Source organism: Molothrus ater, chromosome 6 (assembly GCF_012460135.2).
Source record: "Molothrus ater isolate BHLD 08-10-18 breed brown headed cowbird chromosome 6, BPBGC_Mater_1.1, whole genome shotgun sequence".
Classification (NCBI taxonomy): Eukaryota; Metazoa; Chordata; class Aves; order Passeriformes; family Icteridae; genus Molothrus; species Molothrus ater.
In genome coordinates this window covers 1,482,186-1,506,988 of record NC_050483.2, presented here as the reverse complement: position 1 = coordinate 1,506,988, position 24,803 = coordinate 1,482,186, and the positions used below count along the sequence as shown (strand labels likewise).

At 36.2% G+C, this 24,803-nt stretch overlaps 1 protein-coding gene across 1 annotated transcript in view; it reads right to left on the bottom strand.

Moving 5' to 3' along the window:
• Positions 1–24,803, bottom strand: part of LUZP2 (leucine zipper protein 2) — a 147,914-nt gene that overhangs the window by 70,765 nt on the left and 52,346 nt on the right. Inside the window, exons 2-5 of the mRNA XM_036384310.2 lie at positions 14,809–14,926; positions 12,661–12,731; positions 9,624–9,702; positions 1,280–1,342 (exon numbers count right to left, since the gene is read on the bottom strand). Of these exons, the coding sequence (XP_036240203.1) occupies positions 1,280–1,342; positions 9,624–9,702; positions 12,661–12,731; positions 14,809–14,926 (331 nt within the window). The remainder of the gene's footprint in view (positions 1–1,279; positions 1,343–9,623; positions 9,703–12,660; positions 12,732–14,808; positions 14,927–24,803) is intronic.

The following is a 24,803-nucleotide window of genomic DNA, read 5'->3' as shown; positions in this document are numbered from 1 at the left end:
AAGTCAGCACCCCAGTGAGACTCTCCAAATCAGCTCGCTCACCTCCTTCCCCTCCCACTTCCACTCCAGGAATGGATTTGGGGATTGGAGGCACAAAGGTGAAAATTACAGGTTGAGACAAGAACAATTTACTAGAAATAGCAGTAAGGTAAGAAAATGAACAGTAACAGCAACAATATTAATAACAAAAGGTGTAAGAAAAACAAATTACACGGAAAGTAAAACAATACCAGACCATTTCAGTCACCATGCTCTTCTCTCTCAGAACCAAAAATGAGAGAGTCCCCTCTTCTTGCCCCTGGCAAGTGATATGAGATGGTATCAAATTACATTATGGTTCAGCCATGCCCCCTTCCTGACTACTGTAAAAAATTACTCCAAAACTAGGATACATTTATGACTTAAAAAGCAATGTAGACATTTTTCAGATTGACCATATATATACAATCCCATAGACCAAAGAAATCAGAGATTCCTGTTTAAATGGCAGCTTTAAAGAGATCAAGTTTTCATACACATAGACTAAGAGCAGTTTAGAAAAGGAAAAGAATTGAACAACGCAGATAAAGACAAGAAGCCTGGTTGGCAAGAGAACAAGGCATCATATGAATAAAATATTTTCAAGTGCAACGTTCCTTGCAAAATGAAGGAACGGAAAGAGAAACTACATCCTGATTTAGGCAAATTGTGTGGAGAGAAAGGGATAAGGGTGAAAAGAAATATAATGCTGCTCAAATATTTCATGTTTCTTTTCTAAGACCAAATTTCAAAGTAAATTCAGTTTAATACCAATAAACATTATTTAAAACATGTTATATATTTTATTTAGAATTTTGGGATCAATATAGGATTGATAATCATGGCACACAAAGCTTAAAAAAACCATTGTAGGAGTTTGAGGTTTTTTAAAATTTTCTTAAGAATCTCAGTTCTGACATTGCAGTTCCCTTCTCCTTCCCTTGCTGTTTATTTCTAAAGTAAGCAATAAGAACAAAGTTTCACTCTGTGTCAGTAACCTACAGAACTCCTTTCTGAAAAAGCAGCAAAAGTTACAGAAGTCTGCTATCAAACTAAGCACCACTAGCATGGAGTCAACCATTGCAATCAATAAAACACTATTTCTAAATACACACAGCCATTTTTGTTTGCTTTTCTGTTCAGAGAATTTCACTGGTGCCTTTTTTGCCTACTACAATAACATGCTTTACATATGAAGCCAAACCAGACTCTCTTCCAACATGACATCTGAATTGGGATGACAATCAAATGTTCCTCTTACCTCGTTTTGGAGGTCTCGTATCATTTTGCTCTTCCTTTCCATTTCAGTCTTCAAAAAGTTAATCTACAATTTTAAAGAAATGTTGAGTGGGAGTTGTTGAGATGTAATTGTAAACACTAATTATTTTTTTATGCTTTTAAAAGTTTTGGAAAAAAAACAATCACCAAATCAAAAAACTTTGCTTACACACCAAATTGGTACAGGCCACAGTCAAGTATTTGATAAATCTACAAACATTTAGCATATTACCTAGAGAACTTATAATCAAAAGAAGAAAATTGCTGTATGTTGATAGGTTTACTTTTGTTTTGTACCAGTAGACATAGTGTTAATTTTTCACAAGGTAGTTCAATGTGATCATCAAAGAACTGAAGATTTTTAAAACAATATTAACTGATTTTCTAACAAAAACATTTTCTCCTCTAAGAACACATCTATCAGAGCAGGTTTCTAGCACAGTTATTTCATGTGAATGCTACAGTGCTGGTCCTAATTAGATAAACACCTTTTTCCAGTCAGAGCCACCTGTGGAATAAAGTGTGTCATACATGAAAACATTCAAATATGGTCTTTAGATCCTACTTAAGTCAATGACTTGACTTGGAAAGTAGAAATTCCAGTCACAAGGCTTGAGACTGAATTTAATCAAACACAGTTTAAAAAAATTATTTTTACAAAAGAGTTTTTTCAGGACTGAGCTTTAATCACAGCTTATGGATTGCAATGGGGGGAAGGAGGACATCATTATAAACAACTAGGATTAAAAGAACACATTTCTGTACTGTTTAATCAGCAAAATACTCATCCCCATTCATCCTATGTCCCATGCTGTTGATACAAAACTCTACCCACAGTCAAAGGAAACTACAGCTTCTGACATTGTAACAGAAAAACAAAACTCCTGTAAGAAAACAGATTCAGATTATAGAGACATTGACCAAAAGGTTAATGGTTTGGGTGTCAAGGACATAAAAAAATGAGCACCGAATCTACCTGATGTGACAGCTGTTCTTATACTCATGTCCACACTCAAGTAGACATGTCAGGAATTTAAAAAACATCACTGAACTGACAGCACTCTCACCTGTATCACAAGCCAAGTCAGACAATGCTATCATCACTTCAGACAGAAATGCAGGCAGGGGGTCCATGAAACTAGTGCCACCTGACATACGTAAGCAGAACTTCTTTTACAAACTCTTCCAAAGTTCTGTCTAAGTGCTTTGATTGTGGAAATACTGATTTCACATCCACCTACTGGCAGAGAATGATGCTTTATTCAGCACCTGCCTAGTAATGACATCCACAAATACTGAAATTTAGAACATGTCTAGATAATTAATAAGAACATTTTTCAGGACAAAAAAATAAAGGTCATAATCAAAATATCATATCATGATGAATGGCGAGAAGCACAATACAGCTATTTATTGTAGTTACTTTGTTTTTTCAGCTGTTCAAAGGAATTGCCAGCTACCTACCCTTAAAAACTGAGAAAAAAAAAATATATATATACTGACCTCCATTCAAAAGTGCTCCCTTACTTACATCTATCTCTCAGGAATATTAATATTCCTTCAATGCACCTCACTTCTAGCTATGAATATATATGAAATAATTAAGGAGATGTGATACCAAAATTATTATCTCTACACAGCTTGGATCTTTTAGGGAAGAGACACCTAAGACAGTCCAGTACTATACATTTATCCAGTAATCTATGTTCGTTAAATTTTGTTAATTACTATTCACATACACATGCATCTTATATCACTGATATGGACATCTTACATAGTGCAAACACACCATTTTAGCTTAGCTGAAAAAACAAAAATTAAAATCAACACATTAAAAATTAAAAAATATTTTAACATCACTTCCTTTTTCAAAAATAATAGAAGTATTATTTAGGAACTCATTAATTTTTGCCTTTAAATTATAACAGCCTTTTTAGGGTCTTCTACTAAGTCTTTAACAAATGAAGAGCCACTCAGTCACAAAGTGTAGATATGGAGAGTTACATAGGAGGGATTTCTATGACTTGTCTACTAGAGCCATTAAAGGGATAATTTCAGCTCTCCATTTAAGTGTACCCATGTATATAGCTTCATGCTTTAAGGCAAATCAAGCTGTATCACACCACCTGCATGATGTCTTTAGTAAATCTCAAGGACAGGGCATAATATAATTTTCCAGAAGATATGCAAAAATACTCCTTTCAATCATCAAATCCTGATAGTATAATAAGCAACAATAGACACTTATACCCAGCTCTAAATTAATAGTGAAAAAAATAACATTCACTTCTTTCCACATGTTGTCTGCCTTTAATTGCTATCTGGCTGCAATTATGAGAGTGTGTAATGAAAATAGATCGTTCTAAGGCTGAACTTTTCAGTACTAAGCAAGGACACTGCTTCCATATCCTGGAGACAGTCATTCAAGGTACTCAGAGCTTTCTGTGTTTCAGAGCTCATTATGTTTATTAAAAACAACAGTTTCCATCCAGTGGCCTTTACTCACAGCAGTTGGTGACCTTGAAATGTTTCAATTACATTTTCCCCCATCAAAATAGAGAATGCTTTAGCAGATGGTAGTGATCTAATTATAAGAGTCAGACAATAGTAGTTATTCATGACAGGATAGTAAAATCCCAATATAACATCATTACTGCACAGCCAAGACTCAGGTGTAATTAAAATTGCTTACTTTCAGACTTGTATCTTGCTCAGCACTAAAATGAGTAGTTAAGGTTTAACTGAAATTCATTCATTACCACCTGACTATTTTGGCCATATCCAGAAACCCTCACATACTCAGTGTTCATTTTCCTTGTCTACTTTTCAAGATATATTGTAAAAATTGACTTCAAAGCCAGAGACAACTGTCTAGGCTATTATGTAAAACATTGAAAATATTCTTTCCTTTGGGCAAAAAGTGTTCTACAGAGTGCTAAATACTTTAAAAAGCAAAGCTAAATAGATTTCACCTATTAGTCTTTCTAAGATGAATGTAACTTTTAAGCTGCAAGTTATAGTTTGATTAGTAAATGAAACTTTCGTCAAAGGAACATTTAGGACTTCATGAATAACTATAAAGGCTTTTACTAGAAAAAATAAATACTTTTGAAGGAAAAAGAACATCAGATCTTTTTATTAAAAATCTTCCAGATATGGGGATAATACTGAATCAAATTCTCCACATTCTGTTAACCTTTTATTACTAGAAAAACCCTACTGATTTTAAAATACCCATATTTTTTATGGTTCCTTTATATAAGTAATATATATAGTGTTACTTAATTCTCATTTCTCATAATGAACACTGACCAAAAAAGGAAATTACACAAATTTTCTCCTTTATTTTGACAGACAGTACTGTAACTGTACTGTCAAACAATCCATTAGCATACCTTCTTTAAAATTGGTAGCATACCTTCTTTAAAATTGATATAAAATACAAACAGAACAAAATAGAAAATGTAGATTAAACTTACTCTACTTATTCAAACTTTTTTTGAGTGTTTCCATATTTCTTTATCTTCTTCCTCATCCAGAGCCAGCCAGCTCTTTATATAAACTTTAACTGCAGTTAATGGGAATTAAGTTTTCAAACTCGCTAAAAATGTAACTATTTCTTAACATGCATACATTAGCATGAAGTACAGCCAAGCAAAGAGTCAGTCTCCCAAAAGCTCTTAGAGCCTTTTAACCTAATGAAGACATACAGAATCAATACTTACTCTATTTATTCAAATTCATTGAAAAACCCCAAACAAACAAAACAAGACACTCTCAAGTTACATGTGCCATTTGCTCTGTGACTTTTCGTTAACAAAAGTGAAAATCAGTCCATGATCTCCAACTCTGTTTCTGGAAGAAGTGGCTCCCTTTCAAATTTAGAGATAATAGCTTGACATTACAAATATTTTTTTCACTGCATGAAAACTTAATACAAATTGCTTAGGTATTTGATGCTAAATACAAAACAAAAAACTTTTTCAACCTTTAATGATCGTTAAAGAGGACATCAGTTATTTGGAATGATGTCATACGTATTTTATATGCATATTGTATAACTAAACCCAGTATGGTCCTTCTGAAATGTTTTTAGATAGAAAAATAATCTACAGTCATTGTGTGAGATGATCTGTAGAGAAGCTCCTTCATAACCCAAATCTTTCTGGAAGACTGCATTTGACCTTGAATTTTGCAATGTAGGACTTGTATAAAATTTAAACCATCCTTACAGTTTTTCTAATGTTTCTCTGCACATTTTATTATTCCAGACACAGCAGCTGAAACAATAGGCATAAATTTTCTAGGAAAGACCTGTCCCAAGACAAACTGCTGCTGCTCTTTGCTAGTGCTACAGGTGCAGGACACAGTCCAGAAAGGCAGCACTCACTCCTGCTAGGATCCCCAGGGCAGCCTTCAGTAGGATTACTGCTCTAAAGGACAGAAATGTCTTTACACATCCTTTTGTCTTCCTCAAGCCTGAGCTGCTGCTTCCATCCCCAGAGGGTTGTTACCACCCAGCAGCAGCTCCACTCTGCCAACCAGAGGTGGTACCCACCAACACTTCAGCAGCTGCTCAGAACAGGAACATTCTTGCTGCCTACAGTTCTTGGTTTGCCTAGTCTTAAAGGGTGAAAAAAATGGGTACGTGAGCATAAAAACTCTGTTTCCGATGAATCATTCATGCAACACTAGTGAAAAGCCTTGCCACACCTTGCACAAGAAGACATGAACGTCAAGTCTAACGTAGAGCTGTTGTGACTCCTTTTTCCTTCTGCTTTGGTCAAAGTCCTTGAGTAATTTCCCGGTTATTTTTCATTTAATTTGACTTAATTCTTGTGAATTCTTACTTACACTTTTACATTGACATAACAAAGAACACCTTCAGGCAGGTGTTAGGTGTTGAAATTATACAGCCATACATACAGCAAGCATTGTATTATGCCTCCTGCACAAATGCAGAAAAATGTATTTCCACCTTTCCCCCTCCCACCAGTGCTTTATCAGTCTTTGTGGAATGTAGCTCTACTTTCACTTACTCTAATGAAAATCAAGATTTATTTCACCAAGTCCTATAATATAAATTGTTCTTAAATTGGACTAGAAACAAGTTTCACAATTAATTAAATTAAAATTAAATTCAAGCTCCTATTCTCTCTCTAATCTTGCATTAAAGTACTTTAACCTTCTTTCATAGATTTCACACTGTTTTCAGAGAAACCAGGTATAAAATAACCTTGTGTGTCAGCAATAATACCCATTTCCATTTCTATTGCAATTTTCATCTGAGGATCCTGAGGTACTTTTTGAATATTCATTCAGTCTCAATATACTGCTGAGCTTCACTATGTACATTGTACTCTGAGGCATAGAGAAGTAAATCACAAACCAAGGACACAGCTCTGATTTCCTTAGAATTATTAGCAAGTTTAATATGCTATTAGTGTCAAATATTGGAATACAGCTCGAGAATTCTGATTCTTTAAGCATCTGCCATGACTCCTAGCCAGATTCTGTTATACACTCAGAGGAGCTTTTCCTGGTTTCTACACCAGGTGATATTTTGCTCACAGTTAATGGCAGATATTGTTTTGTGTAGAACAAATCTTGTACTCTTCAAAGTGTTAGAGTAGGACTGAATGTACACAAGGCACTGTTGCTCAAATAAATAAAAAAACCACAATATAACAAACACCAAAAAATCCATTCACTCTATCTGAGATTTATGTAATCCACACCTGAATTAGTCTTGAGTATCAAAATCTAATCAAGAGATTCAATAATGAAATATGTTTTCCGCCTTCCATTTGTAGGACTAGAATTCATTGTGCTGATAAAGTCAATAGGAACGCACACAATGCACCTGAAAAAATGTCAGCTTTCAACCAGTATGTTCTGAAATTGCTCTACATTAGACTTTACATTCATGTCTTCTTGTGCAATGTGTGGCAAGGCTTTTCACTAGTGTTGCATGAGTGATTCATCAGAAACAGAGATATCAATGTTATTATGCTCGCATATCCATTTTTTTTACTTATCAGAGACGACCTGATACTCATTATTTTCTTATTTCAGAACGATATTGAAGGAGGTGATTCTCCACCCCTACTCTGCTCCTGCGAAGCCCCACCTGAAGTACTGTGCACAGTTCTGGTGTCCCCAGAGTAAGAACTGCATGGAACTGTCAGAGCAAGTTCAGAGGAGAGCAACAAAGCTGAGAAGAGGACTGGAGCACACTCCCTATGAAGACAGGCTGAAAGAGTTGTAGCTGCTCAGCCTGGAGAAAAGAAGGTTGAATGGAGATCTCAGAGAAACCTTCCAGTATGAGAAGGGACCTACAGGGAAGCCAGAGAGAGACCCTTCATCAAGAACTGCAGTGACAGGACAAGGAGTAAAGGGTGACACCATGATACTTTCTGAAAAATCCCTTTGCCAGGATTTTTCTCCTGAGAAGCTGAGAGGCCTCAGAAAATAAATGTAAACAATAATTATCTGATTGCTTGGAATGTGGTCTGGAGGTTGCTTACCAACAGGTGCATCTTTGATTGGTTCCATGTGAATTGTTTTTAATTAATGACCAATCCCAGTCCAGCTGTCTCAGACTGAGTCCGTCCCGAGTTTTCATTAACATTCCTTTCTAGCCTTCTGATGTCTCCTCTCTCTTTCTTTATTATAGTTTTAGTATATCATTTCTATAATGTAACATCATATCATAATAAATCAGCCTTCTGAGAACTTGGAGTCCAATTCTCATCTCTCATCTCGTCCTGGGGACCCCCACAACACCACAACATAAAGGGTATAAATTAAAAGAGGGGACACTGTGAGAGAGAGGTGAGGCACTGGAACAGGTTGCCGGGGGAGGCTGTGGATGCCCAACCTTGACAGGGTTCAAAACCTGTTCAAAAAGACCTTGAGCAACCTGAACTAGCAAGAGGTGCCCCTGCCCTCATCACAGGAGGTTGGGACTAGATGATCTTTAAGGTCCATTCCAACCCCTTAACATTCTACGACTGTAGGATTCAATAGAGACAATTTATAGATTGTCTCCGTACAAAAGGATCTTAAAACAAGTGCAGTTTGTTTCATTTTTATCTGGATATGTGCTGTCCTGGCTAGAAAAAACACTAAAATATGCTATCCTTTTCAAACTCAATACTGTTGCCACATTTCACAGAGAAAAGCAAGGCACAATTCTTCCCAAGGATTTCTGAGATTCACATTCTCTGAACCTCAGAGAAAGGGAAAACACAATTCTTATCTCATTTGCTGTGCCAAAGCAGAATGCAATGTGGAGACTGTTCACCCACAGTGATGGTGTTTTGTTTCCTTGGCCTGTCAGGGCCAGGTGTGTGTGTGTGTGTGGGGACTGTGGGTGACAGCCACAAGATTCTGGGCAGTGTGAGCAGAGTGAGTGCTTGGCAGATTCAGTTTAGATGTATAGAATAACATAGTATAATAAAGTAATTAATTAGCCTTCTGAGATCAATGGACCCTTGCTTTGTGACCCTGGAAGACAGCAAAATCTTAGTAAATAAACCAGTAGTTGTGTAATATGAAATAGAAAATAGATCTCTTAACACTTCAAGCAGGTTGTTTTCAAATCCAGAGTTCAAATCATAAAACACTTAAGGTTTGAAGGAACCTCTGGAGATTATCTAGTCAACTTATGCTCAGTTTTGTCCATGTTACAGGAATATTAATAACCAACATATGAAAAATTTCCTTCTTTCATCTTAGTAAACATGATTCTATATTTTTTCCCCTACAGTAGCAAAATGTGTCTATTTATGCTCCAAAACATTACACTGCTACATGAAAGTCAAAACAATTGTGCAGTTTGTCCAGAAATAGAATTTCAATAAAGCATGAAATCTTAATGGGACTTAACAATACCTTCCAGAGTGATAATTAGTTCTACTATGGTCAAAATCAGACACTCTACTATCTATTTTGTTGCTGAAAATCCATAGTAATTCCTAAAAAGTCAATAGATGTATGACAGTCCATCTTAGTAAAGATGAGACACGAGGGTCCATAAAGATCATCTCACCAGGGAGAGGACTTAGGTCTGAATTTCCTGTCTAAAGTCTCCAAAAGTGTATAAACATCCCTAAATTCCACAGAAATAAGGGAAGACAGGAATCTTAATATTTTAGAACATTAAAACTTTTTCCAGATCCTTTCTTCTGAACCTTGCAGAGTACTAACACATATGTGAAATCCATTTTTTTTTACAAAGTTTTTTGAGCTAATAACTTCTCAAGGCAAGATTAAGATAAAACAGGAAAAAAACCAAAAATAAGGAAAGAAAGAGAATCACTCACAGTAGCCTGCTGCTTCTCTGCTTTCTCAGCTGCCTCATTAAGCTGCTTTTGAAAAGCTTCCTGGAGAGATTTAATTTCCCTAGGTTATTGAAAACACAGAACACAAACTTCAACACAAGTGACCATTAGGAAATACTTATTCAGATTCAAAAATGGACCTTTAATTATTCAGAGTAGCAAACAGATGTACTTTGTCTATGAGTCTCACAAATTAAATCATAAGGATCCATGAAGTCTAGTGCCAGTGCAAAGCCAAAATTATCTATGATGCAAAGTAGGCACTGTTTATATCTGCTGAATGGCCTGCTGTGCAAAACATCTGCCAGTGCATAATTTCTAACAAAAATGATTGGCACCAAAACAGTGAGGAAAGTAGGCAAGTGAAAATCCACTGACATCGAGAAATACTCTTATCAATAAGGACTAGTTTATATCTACCTTAAAATAAACAAATAAATCATGCTCTGATAAAATTCAACCTCATATGGCACTTTCTAGGGACAAGCAACAAAAAATCCAGTAGAAGATTCTGGCATAAAAAGAAAAGAGAACAGGAGAAGTGCTTGGATTGGGCTTCATTTCAATCAATTGAAAACCCTTTGCATTACTGATTCAGTCAGAGATTTTGTCCAAATTGTGAGAGTTTTCTACCCACAGCATGTGGCACACTTTGTAGATGTAGCAAAGAGGTAAAATGACATATTTCATGACAGCTGTAGAGCTTTTGGAGGATTGCTGCTTTCATGGATAAACTCTCAATGAAGATCAAGCCAAAGCTGGACTTATAGACAGTAACATATAATATTTTAGCCCTGTGAAAACTAAACTGAATGGGAACCACATAATTTTAAAAGAACTTGCTACCTGCTGGATCATCTTTTTTACCTGATAACCCCTAATATTTTCAGCAATTTTGGCAACACTAGCACAGAAGAGATTTAACTGAAAAAGTGATTGAGCAGCATGAAAACAGTATACCATCAGCACTAACAGATGCCATCATTTCACAGTGTTGATGATACACAGATAGAATAAAACTGGGGACATCATAGTAAGTGACCAAGCTTTACTTGCAACTTGGGAATTATTGAAGAATTTGCACAAAAGGAATTTAAAAAAAAACTATTTTGAAGTCAGCAGAACATTTACTTATAAAAGCTGAAATTCTAGTACTCTAAACTTTACTGTATCATCCGGCATTGTAGAATATAATCAAAGTCACACTCAGACCAAGTTTGCAGCTCATGTTTGTTCAAAGAAAGATCATAACAATAATACTAGGATATATTTTGAATTTTGGCTTCGATGCAATAGATTTAAGCATAATACTTACCACTTCTCTTCATTTACTGCAGATAAAAGGAAGCCTGAGGACCCTGGCAAATAAACTGTGACTTTTCCCTAGTGAAATTCTATGAGAAAGATTCCCTGGCACATTTTTAATACCTCTTTCATATGTTCAACTTTTACACCTCTCTGGAAATTAAATCTAGTAAGTCTGTAAACTGCTGGCAACAATAGCAGCCCCAAAGCATTTCCTTGCAGTATACTGTAAAAACTTTTCATTTCCTGAATGATGGAGTGGGCTGCTCAGCAGTAGATTGCACTGATCCACTTTTTATTTCTGGGAACTGCTCTTGTGCAGTACACTCAATGTCTGGATGCCTTAGAAACAAAAGTCAACATGTATTTTTGGATGGAACTTGAGAGACTGCAAGTGGTGATTTACAGAGGAGATTAGGAAGAATATTTGAAATATGTAATAAAATTTTCTTTTAGCAGACTCAATTTTCCCACCTGCAACTAAGATCTATTTACTAAACAGTCCATTAATACCTTTATTCAATTCATGTCTCAATTTCATAAAGGAAAGCTGCACAACAATCAAACAACCACAAAACTGCATTCATGTATGATGAAGGATTTTGTCTGTGCCAAGGACAGCTATGATGCTGAGATGTACACCTTCAGTCACATCAAAGCCACCTGAGTATCTAAATAGGACAATAGGACTAAATTCTTTCCTTTATAATTTAATATATTTGTCTGGAATACCTGAAACATTGCTATGTATCACAGTAAAAATAAGAAATTCTACTGGTATTGTATTGCAGACCTATGGATATTTAAGAGATGAAGGTAATTTTCTCACAAGGTTTCTATGTAGCAATGCAATTCCATATGTACTTCCATGTGTACTTCTACAGTGAATGTAGAGGTAAGACAGCCATGGAATTTAATTATTGCATTTTTAACAATGAAGGAAGTATGAACTCAATAATTTTTCTTACTAAACATTTTTCCTAGGGAGAAATACGAAGTGTAGATGCACTCATTATATACTATTTTTCCAGCAAAAGTGGTCACTGTATTAGTTATGTTTTCTGGTTACTAAAATTGTATTGATGTTGCTATTTGCTGGGCTGAATTTTAAGAATTAAGAGACACAGAATGATGAGAGTTACTCACAGTGAAGCTCTAGGGAAACTGAAACTAAGGACCAGGCTGGGAACTTGCATTCCCAGCCATGGGAACTAATTTTTTAAGTGCTCAATGAGTAATTTGAAATGAATACTTCTTTCTCTTTCTAACTCCATTCATCACAAATATCCAGTGATGTATTCCTGTTTGCACATGGACTAGCGATTCTGAGTGTCTACACACTCAAACATTTAATTAAGAGGTTTGAAAAAGTCATCATCTCCAAACTTAGGGATTTAGACACTTTAGTAATTTAATTTTCTAAAAATCTGAATTTATTTTTTAAGGAATACTTCATGACTAAATCTTCCTTTAAAATTCAAAATGCTTTTCATCACAGATATTTCACCATACATTTTCCTATCATATGTCCAGTATCAGCAAATCTGTAATTTGTTTCAAAAAGAGTACATCCTGCCTTTATTTTACTGTTACAATTAGCAGACTCTGGAATACAGCAGTGTTTATCTAGATAGTAAAAGGAAAGGTGGAATTTGCTAGTCTGACAGCTTTTAGACAGGAAATGGAAGGAGAGGGAAGGAAGTGAGGCTCTTACCTTTGGTTTTGGCCCAGTTCCAGAAGTTTCTGTACATCACTTTTGGTTGATGCTTCATCATTTTTTAAAGACTAATAGGAACAAAAAAAAAAAAAACTGTATTAAAGAGATTCTTTTTATTAATAATCTGTGAAAATATTTAGCCCTCATTCATAAAACGGTCCTGGTGAATTGCAGACATTACCACTTAAGAAAATTGGAAGAATACTCTGATTTTTCTTTACTGTAGCTCAAACATAGTTAACTGTACACAGCTGTGTATTTTTCAAATACTAAATGAGAGATAAATACAATAAGCAGATTTAGAAACAGACAAATGACCAAAAGCATTAGAATTTTATGACCAAGTAAGTGTGTATATGCAGAAGATAATACTACAGCTTTTTGCCCACATGAAGATCTCTGTAGTGTTGAGTCTAAAATATTTCACAGTGTAATTTTGCTGAATACTACCTTCAACTGTGCTACATTCTAAAATAAGTTTGCTTCAAGGAGATAAAAAGTAAGTTTACTCTAAAAAGTAAGAAAAAGCCTACAATAATGGTGATAAAGCGCTCAAAAAAAAACCCAAATTAAACCCACCTCTCAAACCAAAAACCCCAAAGATCAAAGGGTTGAATAATTAAAACCAGAGAAGTCTGGAACATAAGAAAATGTAAGATAATACTATAATACAGCACACCCACTAGTATTCTCCTGCGAACAGATAGAGCGCTTCTTCTCCTTTTATGTTTCCCAGCTAGCTTTCATCAATGAAGACACAGACGTATTGTCAGAAAATAATTTCCTTTAAAATGGCATGAAATACAGAGACCAATTTCAATTGATAATAGTCCAAATGTTTTCACCAGACCAACAGACTCTACTGGGAAAAAACAGGGGCTCCCTCAGCTGAATATCTGGACCTCAAATCCAGGAAAGCATTTTCAATCTAGTTTTTCCTCTGAGGAGCTGATGTGACTTCAGAGTTATTTTACTGCCCTTTCAGCCTAACCATGGCATCCAGAAGTTAAAAATGAAGAGAAGCCTCAGCTCTCACCGCAGGCTCATCTAGCACAGTTTGTCAGCTGAACTTGTAAAGCAATGCCCTGCAGTAAATCCAGCCAGACTGTCTAGATGGCATGTCAGAGAGGTAAACTGAGCAACTAAATTAAGTTGAGTGTATGGAATTCAGCCTGCAACAGAAAAGGCCTGCAACAGAAAAGGCCATCATTTGCAGTAGCTGCCAGTACAAATGAGAGTCAAGGGGCCAGTGGAAATATAATTGGGATGGTAGATTACATAGTTTAGTTAAGATATTAAAATTAGTTAAGAAACTAAGTTAGCTAGCAAAGATCACGTAGCTTAGTTAAAGAGTAACAAATATATTAAGAAAGAGAAGCTAGAAGTGACAAGGATAGATGAAGCAACTGTGAAGAAGCAGAGACCATAGAAATACCTTACTTCAAGAATAATCAAACAGTTCAGAGAGGCTTGGACCATGACCAGGAAGTCAAAAGGTCCTGCTAAGTGGCTATAGGTAAAGACTTCACCATGAGGAAGATGGCTTTCTTCCTCCCATAGACCCACTCCCCTATTTCAAAATCCCACCGACCCAATTAAGGGAGTATAATTGAGCAGCCACAATGGATATTCAGCTGATTATAATACAAAGTAGGCAGGTAATGATTATGTATTATGTGTCCTTAGAAAGCACTTGGATATGTAAAACCTTTTCTGTACAAATAGAGGGCAGGAGTCTGCAACTCCTTGCACATGTGTTTGGGAATTATTCCACATGTGTCCAGCACTGCAATAAAATACCCTTCTTTTAAGCTCTAATTAGTTGAGAGTTGTCTGTCCATGCTTCAAATGTGTGTCAGCTCCATTAATACTGCATATTTCAGGTCCTTCCCTTCATTTTAGTATGTCTATTTTCATATTTTCTTTATTTTTATTGAGTTGACAAAGGCCCCAACACATTAGGATGAAATTTTCCATGAAACCATCAGGTTTATGTTAAGTGGAAGATCAACAAAATAAACAAAATAGTAATTATTCACATATTTAATGATTTTTAAAAAGAAACATTTTTTGTAATTAAAAGTCACCAATAAGAAAATGCTGAGGTAAGTAAGTAATCTTACAGAAACTGAAATGGAGTCTAACCTGAAGGTTTACTTTAATTCCCTGAAGTTCTTTAGAAGTCTTTAACAGTTGATGAAGTATGTTGCTTCTCTCCTTAAAGACTTCTTTCAGCTGTCTTTCCAGTTCTTCATAGTCCTGTCTAACACAAAGAATAAAAGCGTGAGAAAATTTCAAAACATTTGTCAATGCAACTTTAAACATATCTTTCTTCATCCAAATTTAATTAATTCAAACACCCTGTACAGATTTCAAGGGGACTATGTCCCCTTGCTCACCTATAGAACTTAATTTTTCCTAATCTAGATGAATAGATGTTTTATGCATTGAAATGATGTCCTGATTCTGAGTGAGCAAATTACCAGATTGAAACACTGCAAATGATGGATTGTCTGTGGTGAACAGGAGACATAAAGGAATGTATTTAGCATGAGTGACAGTGTGAGATTTTTCTTACCTTAAATCATATACCCTACAAGAAAGAAAACTTTGAAAGCATGAAGTTTTGAGACATCAGTAAGGACAGTTCAGATCTATTATAACTTGGTAAATGAAACACAGGACTCCTTTAACACAAGTGCCTCAGTATCAAGTATAGATTAATAAAAGTTAGGTGTCACTGGCTGTGCTAGATCGCAACCACCTCTGCAAAACAAGAAGCCAAGCCCCAGGTGATAAGCACATGGTGGATGCTAAGCCCAATGCTCACTGTTCTTAGAGAAAACAAAAAACAGGTGGGCTAGGATGATAAGGGAAAGGAATGTGAGCTAATGGGTTTGGCTAACTGCTTTTTCTGCAGGACAAGGGCTTAACCTGCATGCACTAAGTGATACAGAAGAACATTTACTAGCTGCCATTTTTATGAATAACAGAAGAGCTGCCACAAAGCACAGAAAAGTGTAATAAAAGAATAAGAACATAATTTCACACAATGTCAGATGAAGTATAACTCATACAGCAATACAGTGTGTAATACAATCAAGCATTAGCAAAATAGGTGTGATGAATGTATTAGATAAGAATAGCGTGCCATGTTTGTAACTTAAGATAAGAAACCACAAGTTATAGAATATTGTATTTGTAGGGACCCTCGTGGCAGGGAGGAATGATGAATCTGACTCCATGTTCTCAGAAGGCTAATTTATTACTTTATGGTACTATATTATATTAAAGAATACTGTACTATACTATACTAAAGAATACAGAAAGGATACTTACAGAAGGCTAAAAAGATAATAATGAAAACTCAAGACTCTCTCCAGAGTCCTGACACAGCTTGGCCCTGATTGGCCAATGAGTGAAAACAACTCACAGCAGAATCCAATGAAACAATCACCTGTGGGTAAACAATCTCCAAACACATTCCACATATGAGCAAAACAGAGAAGAAGCAAATGAGATAAGAATTGTTTTCCTTTTTCTCTGAGGCTTCTTAGCTTCCCAGAAGAAAAATCCTGGGCAAAGGGATTTTTCAGAGAATGTGAATGCCGCAATAGACTTCAACCCCTTAAGACTGTAACTTTTAGATACACAAACAAACAAGGTGGATGCCAAACTTGTAAACAAATAAATAACCACTGTAAGATGAACATGGCAGAGATACACGTGGAGGTGTGGTGTTAACCATAATGCCTATATAACTTAGGTCAAAGCTACAAGGTGCTTATACAACCTGAGTAATAAGACATCAATATAACCTGATATCAATATAACCTGAATCATAGCTTTTTATACTTATATAGTCTGATACAAACTTTCTATACAATGTAATGGTTAGTATATGGTTCTATACAATAAAATGGTTAGTATATGGTTAACTACTTGCTTAATGCTAAATAGACAAAAAAAAAAAAGAAAAAACCCCACACTAGATGGACAGTTTGAGAGATAGGCAAGTACATTACTAATGAGAAACTGACAAATGTAAAGCCAATAAGCCACAAAACAAAGAATTTAGGCCGGTTAGGATCAGACAGACCAAGGAACACTGTAACTGCACATGCTCTGAAGACAAAGTTGAAAAGTTCAGAGGTGAAGAAGATTTTGGAAGCCTTCTTCAAAGACCCCCGATGACCCCTGAAGTGGGGAGGCACAAATGCAGCACAAAAGAACCATCTAATAACCATGAGATCATTCCATATAAATTAGTTCTGGCATGTATCTGATGATATAGTGACACAATAACACTAAGCAATACCCTATAAATACACCACAGCACTTGGCAAAGGTGAGTGAGTCAGGTGGAGATATCCCCCTCACCACCAGCGCTGCAATGAACAAACACCTGCTCTACAGACATCACTCTACGGGGATTCATTTCCAGCCTATATTTCAGGAATCAGCCCCCTGCATGCCACATGCTCCCACTGACCAGGCCCATAAAGGTGTGATTTACTTTTCAGATCCTTGCTGTGAAGTAGAATTCTTTGAATCATAAAGTTTACCTCATTCTATAATTTCTTCTCACTTAAATCTTTCAGTATAAACTAGAACTGACAGACATGCTCAGTGGAATCAAACTTAGTTATTAATTAATGGATGAGTAAAAACATTCTACCCTTTTCAAAATGGAACTTTTACTTGGAACTAAACCTTTTATTTTAAAGTTTTTATAAAATCCCCAATGAAATAAATCCAATTCATACTGCTTGAGGTTAAATGAAATACAGATCCAGCTCTCATATTCCATTTCAGAAAAACAGGTAAACTTTACAATTAATGCTAATGCCACATACTTTTTAAAATTAAATTACAGTTTTGAGAAAGACCAAACAGTGAATTAAAACACCTTTTCCTTTTCCAACCTAATTTTTTTTTTCATGCAGTGCTTCTAGTTCTAAAAAGGGGGGGGGGAATATCAAATTTGCAACAAAAAAGTTGTATTTTACTAGAAGATTTAAGACCTTGTGGTTAACACGCATGGACTTTGAATACACACTTTAGCAGAGAAACTTAGGAAAGCTAATTAAATGTTTTATCTAATATCAGTACTATCTACTTCAGCAAACGATAAACTCACAAAATATGAGAGACACGAAAAAATAAAATTATTCTATATTAAATGATACTTTAAGTAACTAGAAATGATGACAGTGACTTGACTTTCCTCATAAAATAACTAGATAACTGGATGTTATCAAAACATAAGTTCAAGGCCAGCTGAATGGAGTTTTGAGCATCTTGGCCTAGTGGAAGGTTTCCCTAGCCATTGCAGGGGATTGGAATTGAAATTCCCTTCTAATCCAAACATTCTATGATCCTATGATCCAAAGTAAGTTAGCTCTAATAGAGGTCATGCAGCAAAACTCACATGGGTTTACAGGAAAATCTATATGCCAAAATTATGGATCTTCCAAATTTAGCATTATTTAGACTTCTAGTTTCTTTTTTGGTTCAATTTTTTTCCATCAAATTGTACAAAAGAAAATATATTAATCAAAATTATCTAGTGCTAGAATACATGATAAATATAAGCATTCTCATAATTACCTGCAATATATAAAAAATATTCTGTGTAATACAGGAATACCTACAGGGCTTTTTTTTGTTTCCATGCAAGCTACATATGATTCTAAAGAAAGTATCATTGTAATAGAGCTGCCTTTCCTCAGCAGTAACATTATGTGCAGTCAGCCTGACAAGTTTCAGAGAATACCACCAGTTTCATTTGCCATAAACAGAGGTCAAGGAGGAATTTACTCCTGCTAAAGTGATGAGGTAGTTTCGATAAGGTCATCACTTCCATTCCTTTTTAAGTAACAGAAAAACATGTGTTAGTTCTGATGGTCTCTTTTTGCTCTTGATATGTTGGGCTTTTTTTTCTTTTTAATTACATGCTGGTGGTATCATTGTGTTTTAGCAATCATTTTGAAGTAGTATCCTCAGTCCCCTAAACATGTTTGAGCATTTAATGGTCATCTCTCCATCCCAGGCTGCCCCATGGGTATTCAGTCGGCACATGTTTTGCCCTATTGCCTGATAATTAGCAATTTGCATAAACTAGGAGATTTTCAGAATTTAAAAATTTAATTTAATTATGCTTGCACTTCTCTTTCCCTTCATATTATCGTCTATGACACACTGTGCAGAAAGGCAGAGACAAAAAGCTAACAAACAATTTACCACGGTGAGTCACAAATCAAATCAAACCCTCATAACTGTTTGTAAGGACTTAAAGAGCACAGCTGCCTGTCTCAAACACTGTAAAGAAGGAACTTGCCATGAGGAAAGCCACCACAGCAGAAACTTCAGATAAGCACAGAAGTGAGGAATTCCTTCCAAACATATAGATAGGTGTGTTGAGACTTTCTCCTTCTTCAAGTTGTCCTTCAGCAGGCACTGTGCCTACAGCAAAGAATCCTCACTGTATTCATATGGCTCTAATATGGGATGGACATCTTCTGAAAAGGAAATGCCTAAATTCTTTACAACTACTCAAATACAGACTGCATAAATACAGACTTATCCTCTGCATGTAGAGCTGATTTTTCACACAAGTTCTACAGGATTTAGCGTTTAAATTTAGCACATCAACTCATTCTTCTCCTAAATTTACCCTTTTCAGTTCTGATACTCTTTATCATTTATGTCCATTATACTACCTTTGGTCTGATTTTCCACTGCCCATCTAAAACTTTTGACTAAGACCTCAGTGCTACCACCCTTAAATACAGCACTGTTAATACTGTCTCCTCAGATAACATCTATTACAATAGAGTCAGGTTATCATTTCTGTTACACTTTGTTGTATAATTTGATCCAGTAGCTGCTTTGGAACCTAACATTTAATTTTATGGACATTACTATATTTTGATGGACTACTACATTTAATAAAAAGGGAAACCTAACAACGTCATGAAATCTACAGAAAATTATAGCAAATCTCTTTCACTCCAAACTGCTATCTCAGTTGATATCAAGCTGAAAAATTTCTACTTTACTTGACAGAACTGTCAATGAGTATCCCCTGAAAGTCTATTTCAATGTTTAATTACTTAGTTCAGTAAAGTTCACTGACAATACAATTCTAATCAATACTGCTTTCAGCATAATTTACATGAGGCAAGTTTGGAGTAACAAAATGTAGACCAACTAGTGAATATAAATTATGAGGAACAGACAAGGGAAACAAGAGAACCGGCAATTTAAAAAACCTGTTCCCTTGTGAAACATTAAAGACAAATGCTGAAAAAAAAGGATAAATTTTAAAGAACAAGAAATGCAAAACAAATGAAAAGGGTATAAAAGCAAAATTATTTCTCTAACACTTGCCAAATATTGAAAACTTATATAAGAGGTATATAATCCTCTCAGATTAAATGACAGGAAGTTATTCAGAAATGGCTCTATGCAGAAAACATTGCAATCTAGCATAGTATCTGCTTTGTGTCTCTCCTTTCAACAGATGACATACAGAGCTATGTGTATTAATTCAACAATTCTTGATCCTGTTAAATGGCTCTTTCTGTTTCCTTCCAAAATGTACTGAAATGAAAGTTTATAAAAAGTGATGAGTAATAAGTAACAGTTGCTCTTCCCATTTGACCAGGCATTAAAAACATATTGAATTTTCTCTTTAAAGAAATTAAAGACTTCTCTTTGAAGTTTGTCTTCATACAATTAAGCTTAATAACATTTCATTGTCTAATAAAAACTGATTGTGATATTTATAGCTTGATGAATCATCAGTAATGTATCTGAAGAAACAGAATAACATGTGAATGTACAGACTCTGATGGATAACATGATAGATCAGCCAAAAAGGCATGCTTTCCTTTTTTATATAAGGTTTAAGTATGTGTTTTCTTCTGGATATAAAATTTTATGTTTATAATAGTCATTTTAGGTTAATAGGAATGATACTTATTAATCGCCATTTCATCCATCCATTTGGAAACTTATCTTACTGGTGTGTAGGAATTTGGTGAGATTTAGATCAATTCTTAATTAAATCTTTGGTGGTTTTCACTTAATGTTTGTATTTTGAAAACCACTGGAGATCTATGACAAAGCATTCAGGCAAATTGCCTCCTTCTTTCTACCAGGGTTCTCACTGTGTTTAGGCTCCCATCCAGTGCCTAAAGCACTTAAAACCATTATTTTTTGTTGTTGTTTGATTTTCATCTATCATTTCAGTATCTGAGTTCAGTAGCTGCAATTTTTGTTGATCTGCAGACCATACCAATGCTTATCACATAAGGTTCCTGTTTAAATCCTCATGTTTGCCAGGGCTCACAAAACTCAGTTATTCAACTCTTGATCAAGACAAGATCATGATGTTCTTGTGACATGGACAAAGGACAAACCAAAAGAAAAACAACAGTTGTATGCCATACCTGCATTTGGACACTAATTCCATAGCTACTTCATCTTTAAATGACTTGGAATAATAAATAAACATCACTACCTTCACAATTTCACCCTTTTCTGAGACTTTATGGGAACTACAGATAGATATTTTTCAAAGATACCAGTGTAATATATAATGGAGAGCATTACCAAGTGCAAATATTAATGTTTCTGTCTCTTCCCACTATAATATTTCAATTAAATTTAAAACCATCTATTTTCTAACTATACCATGATGAGAATTACATGGGAAGGGAAGAAACAGCTAAATTTACAACACAGCAAATGCAAATAAAATGCTAAGCTTATCACATTTCAGTCAAATTTGTGTTTGCTGTTGAGAAAATCCTTCAGAACTGCTGAAATGCAGCTATGCTAACAAGCAGATATAAAAAGCAAATGCTGACAACAAATGCCCTGCTCACTTCCGGCAGACTTGCCTTTTCTCAGACATTAACTCTTCCTGTAACAGATGGCTCCATTGGCAGCCAGAATCTGCTATGTTTTCTGGACGGAGCTAAATGGAACTTCACTCCTCAGTTCTTATTTTTATCAGGTTCCCAGTGACATAAATGCTTCTTGAGATGCACTATGTGAACTAAACCTGCTCAGAGAATATGTAACTTACAGAACAGCTGTGTCCATATATTTATTTGGGGTTTTTGCCTTCTCCTTCCACATCTGCTTGGAATGACATTTCCATTGTTAGTTCAGTGAAAGAAAATGCTACATAACTAAATTCTTCAGCGAGACAGTGAGATGAAGTTTATTTGAAGGAATGGTACACAAACATGGCTGGAATTTACAATATGTGTAAAGATGATGGTTCAAGATATTATTTCTCCTGAGAAAAATCTTCCTTGACTCTGTATTTATCACATTTTTACTAGATTAATACTGAACCATACATAACTTCATTAAATTGTCTTTATGTACACTTTTTCTTAGCATGACTGTCACGTATTTTTCTACACTTTGCATTGGCTTTTGTGATCTTCACTTAAGTGATCTCCAAAATAACCAAATCAAAATTGAAAAGGATGGAATGTGGCATTACTGTAGCAATACTCAAGTGTTATAAATATACTCTTAAGAAATTTCCCACATTATCAGCATTTAAGTTGTCCAACACCAGTCTGCAAGTGTTACTGTAGAATTTAAACTTTTCTAAATGCCCCAGATATCAGATTCCATAATTCTATACTCATGATTAATTTCCATATATGCTAATAATACATAATTTAAAAGAAAAATTCAATTCAAAAGATGTTCAGGAATTGAATTGAAATTTGAGCAACTCTAGGTGTAACTTAAAAATCCTCCTAATTCCCCGAAAGGAAATAAAAGATTCTGAAATATTTACAGCAGCTAGTTTGCATATATTCTCATCCCTTTTAAAGCCGTTTTCCTGTGCAGTAAATGTAGAGATTTTCCTACACTAGGAAGAAAAGTAATGGTCAAACTGCATTTAAATATATGTAATGTTAAGCAACTTATTTGAATAGATTGCATCATTTATTTTGAACCTATATTCAACTTCCCTCTGATAATGGCTTAGTCTTGAGGGAGCTAAAAATGTTAATTTAAACAAAAAAACGTTAGACAACTGAGCTTTTTTTGCTGGTGTTGTGTTACAGGGCATCACATACCAAGCCCCAGGACTGACTGACAGATCTCTTAGGAAGCTGCAAGCATTTCACTGGCCAGATCCCCAGAGGGTGGGGAGTTCAGACCTGTGAGAATATCCAGAATGGGTCTTTCAAAATGCCCTTCATAAGAAAAATAAATCTCTCATGGAAAATAAATCTCTCTGTTGCCACAGGAATATCTGGAGGTGAGGTGTCCTCACCTCCTTGCCCCTCATCCCCTGCCTCGTGCACCCTAACAACGCTGGACCTCGGATAACCCAGAGAGAGTCCAGGGGAAGATCCCATCCCCCAGTGTGAGACCTTGCCTTCCTGTCTGTACCTGGACGTGCAAAGTCAGACTGTGAGAAACTACATAGGCTTTAGCAAAAATTAGCTACAAATTCCCACAAAGTGAACAGTAACCAGCCTTTCAGGAGGCTGTAAAATAGACTCTCCTGTTTACTGCTACACATTCCAAGAAAGTTAGAGAACAAGTTTAACCTGTGTAATTCAACAGCAATTTTAAGGGTTTATTGATTTAGCTCCCACCTAAGCTGTAGAATGGTTTTCTCAAGGGCAGTATGAGATCACTCACCAAGGACAACTCCACTCTTTTTCAGAGTGATGTGTTTTGCCTTGTAGCATCTATACTCACATATATAACTGTTGTGGTTGGACACTGGCCAAATCCCAGGCACCCACAAAAGTCATTCACTGGCTCTCTGCTGCTAGAGCTGGGCAGAGGTAAGAGGAAAAAAAAATCAATAAAGAGCCCATGAGTTCAGATAAGGAGTGGGAGAAAACACTCTAAGGGCAAAACAGGTTCAAATGTAATAGTATAAGGTAAATGAATTATTAAGAGAGTCAGAAGAGGATAATGAGAAGTAAAATAAGCCTTTAAACCTCCTTTTTTCTCCCCAAGCCCCCTCCCCCTTTCTCACTGACAGCACAGGGAGACAGGCTGTGGGGGTTTTGGTCAGTCCATCGTCTGAGATTTTCTGCTCACTCAGGGAGAGGAATCTTTCCTCTGCTGTGCCGTGGGGTTCCTCCCATGGGAGACAGCTCTCCGTGAACTTCTCCAGCGTGGCTCTAATTCCATGAGCAGCAGTCCTGCCAAAACTGTTGCAAGGTGAAGTCCCTCCCACGGGCAAACAGACTTCTCAAAACTGCTGTGGCATGGGTCACTTGTCCACAGGGTGCAGTCCTCTAAGGACGGGCTGCTCTAGTCTGGGAGCAAGGGCTCTCTGTCTCTGGGAGCCGGGGCCCTCTCTCTCCACTCAGGTCTCCCACTGGATCACAGCTTTCTCCAGCATCCACCTGCTCTGGTGTGAGCACTTCTCTCACATCCCCTGTGGAGCTTATGGGCTGCAGGGAAACAACCTGCTTCACCACAGTCCTGACCACAGCCTGCAGAGGAATCTCAGCTCTGGTGCCCAGAGCACCTCCTCCCTTTCTTTTTCCACTGACCTTGGTGCTGCCATGCTATTCTCCCTCACATGTCCTCACCTCCTCCTCTTCTCCAACCAGAAGAAAAACTGCTGCTCGTAGGTACCACTGCCAACAAGTTTCACTAACCCAAAACTTTCTGTAGGATTTTGCAGTGCCAGGAGGTTGATCTCTCCTGGGTTCTGTGCTGGGCAGTCGCTTGCTGTGTTTTTGCTGTCAGCCATGCAGCCCTATTGCCACAGAGGGGGCAGAGGCGGCAGCCACAGCACTGTGGCGTTTGTGAGGGCCCCAGGACAAGGTGAGAGATGAGAATCTGACTCCATGTTCTCAGAAGGCTGATTTATTATTTTATGTACTTGTAGTATATTAAAAGAATGCTATACTAAAACTATACTAAAGAAAGAGAAAGGAGACATCAGAAGGTTTAACAAGAATGAAATAATAAAAACTCGTGACTGAATCAGAGAGTCTGACACAGCTGGTCGTGGTTGGCCATTAAGAAAAAACAATTCACATGGAACCAATCATTCACCTGCTGGTAAACAATGCCCAAGCCACATTCCAAAACAGCAAACACAGGAGCAGCAATTAGATAAT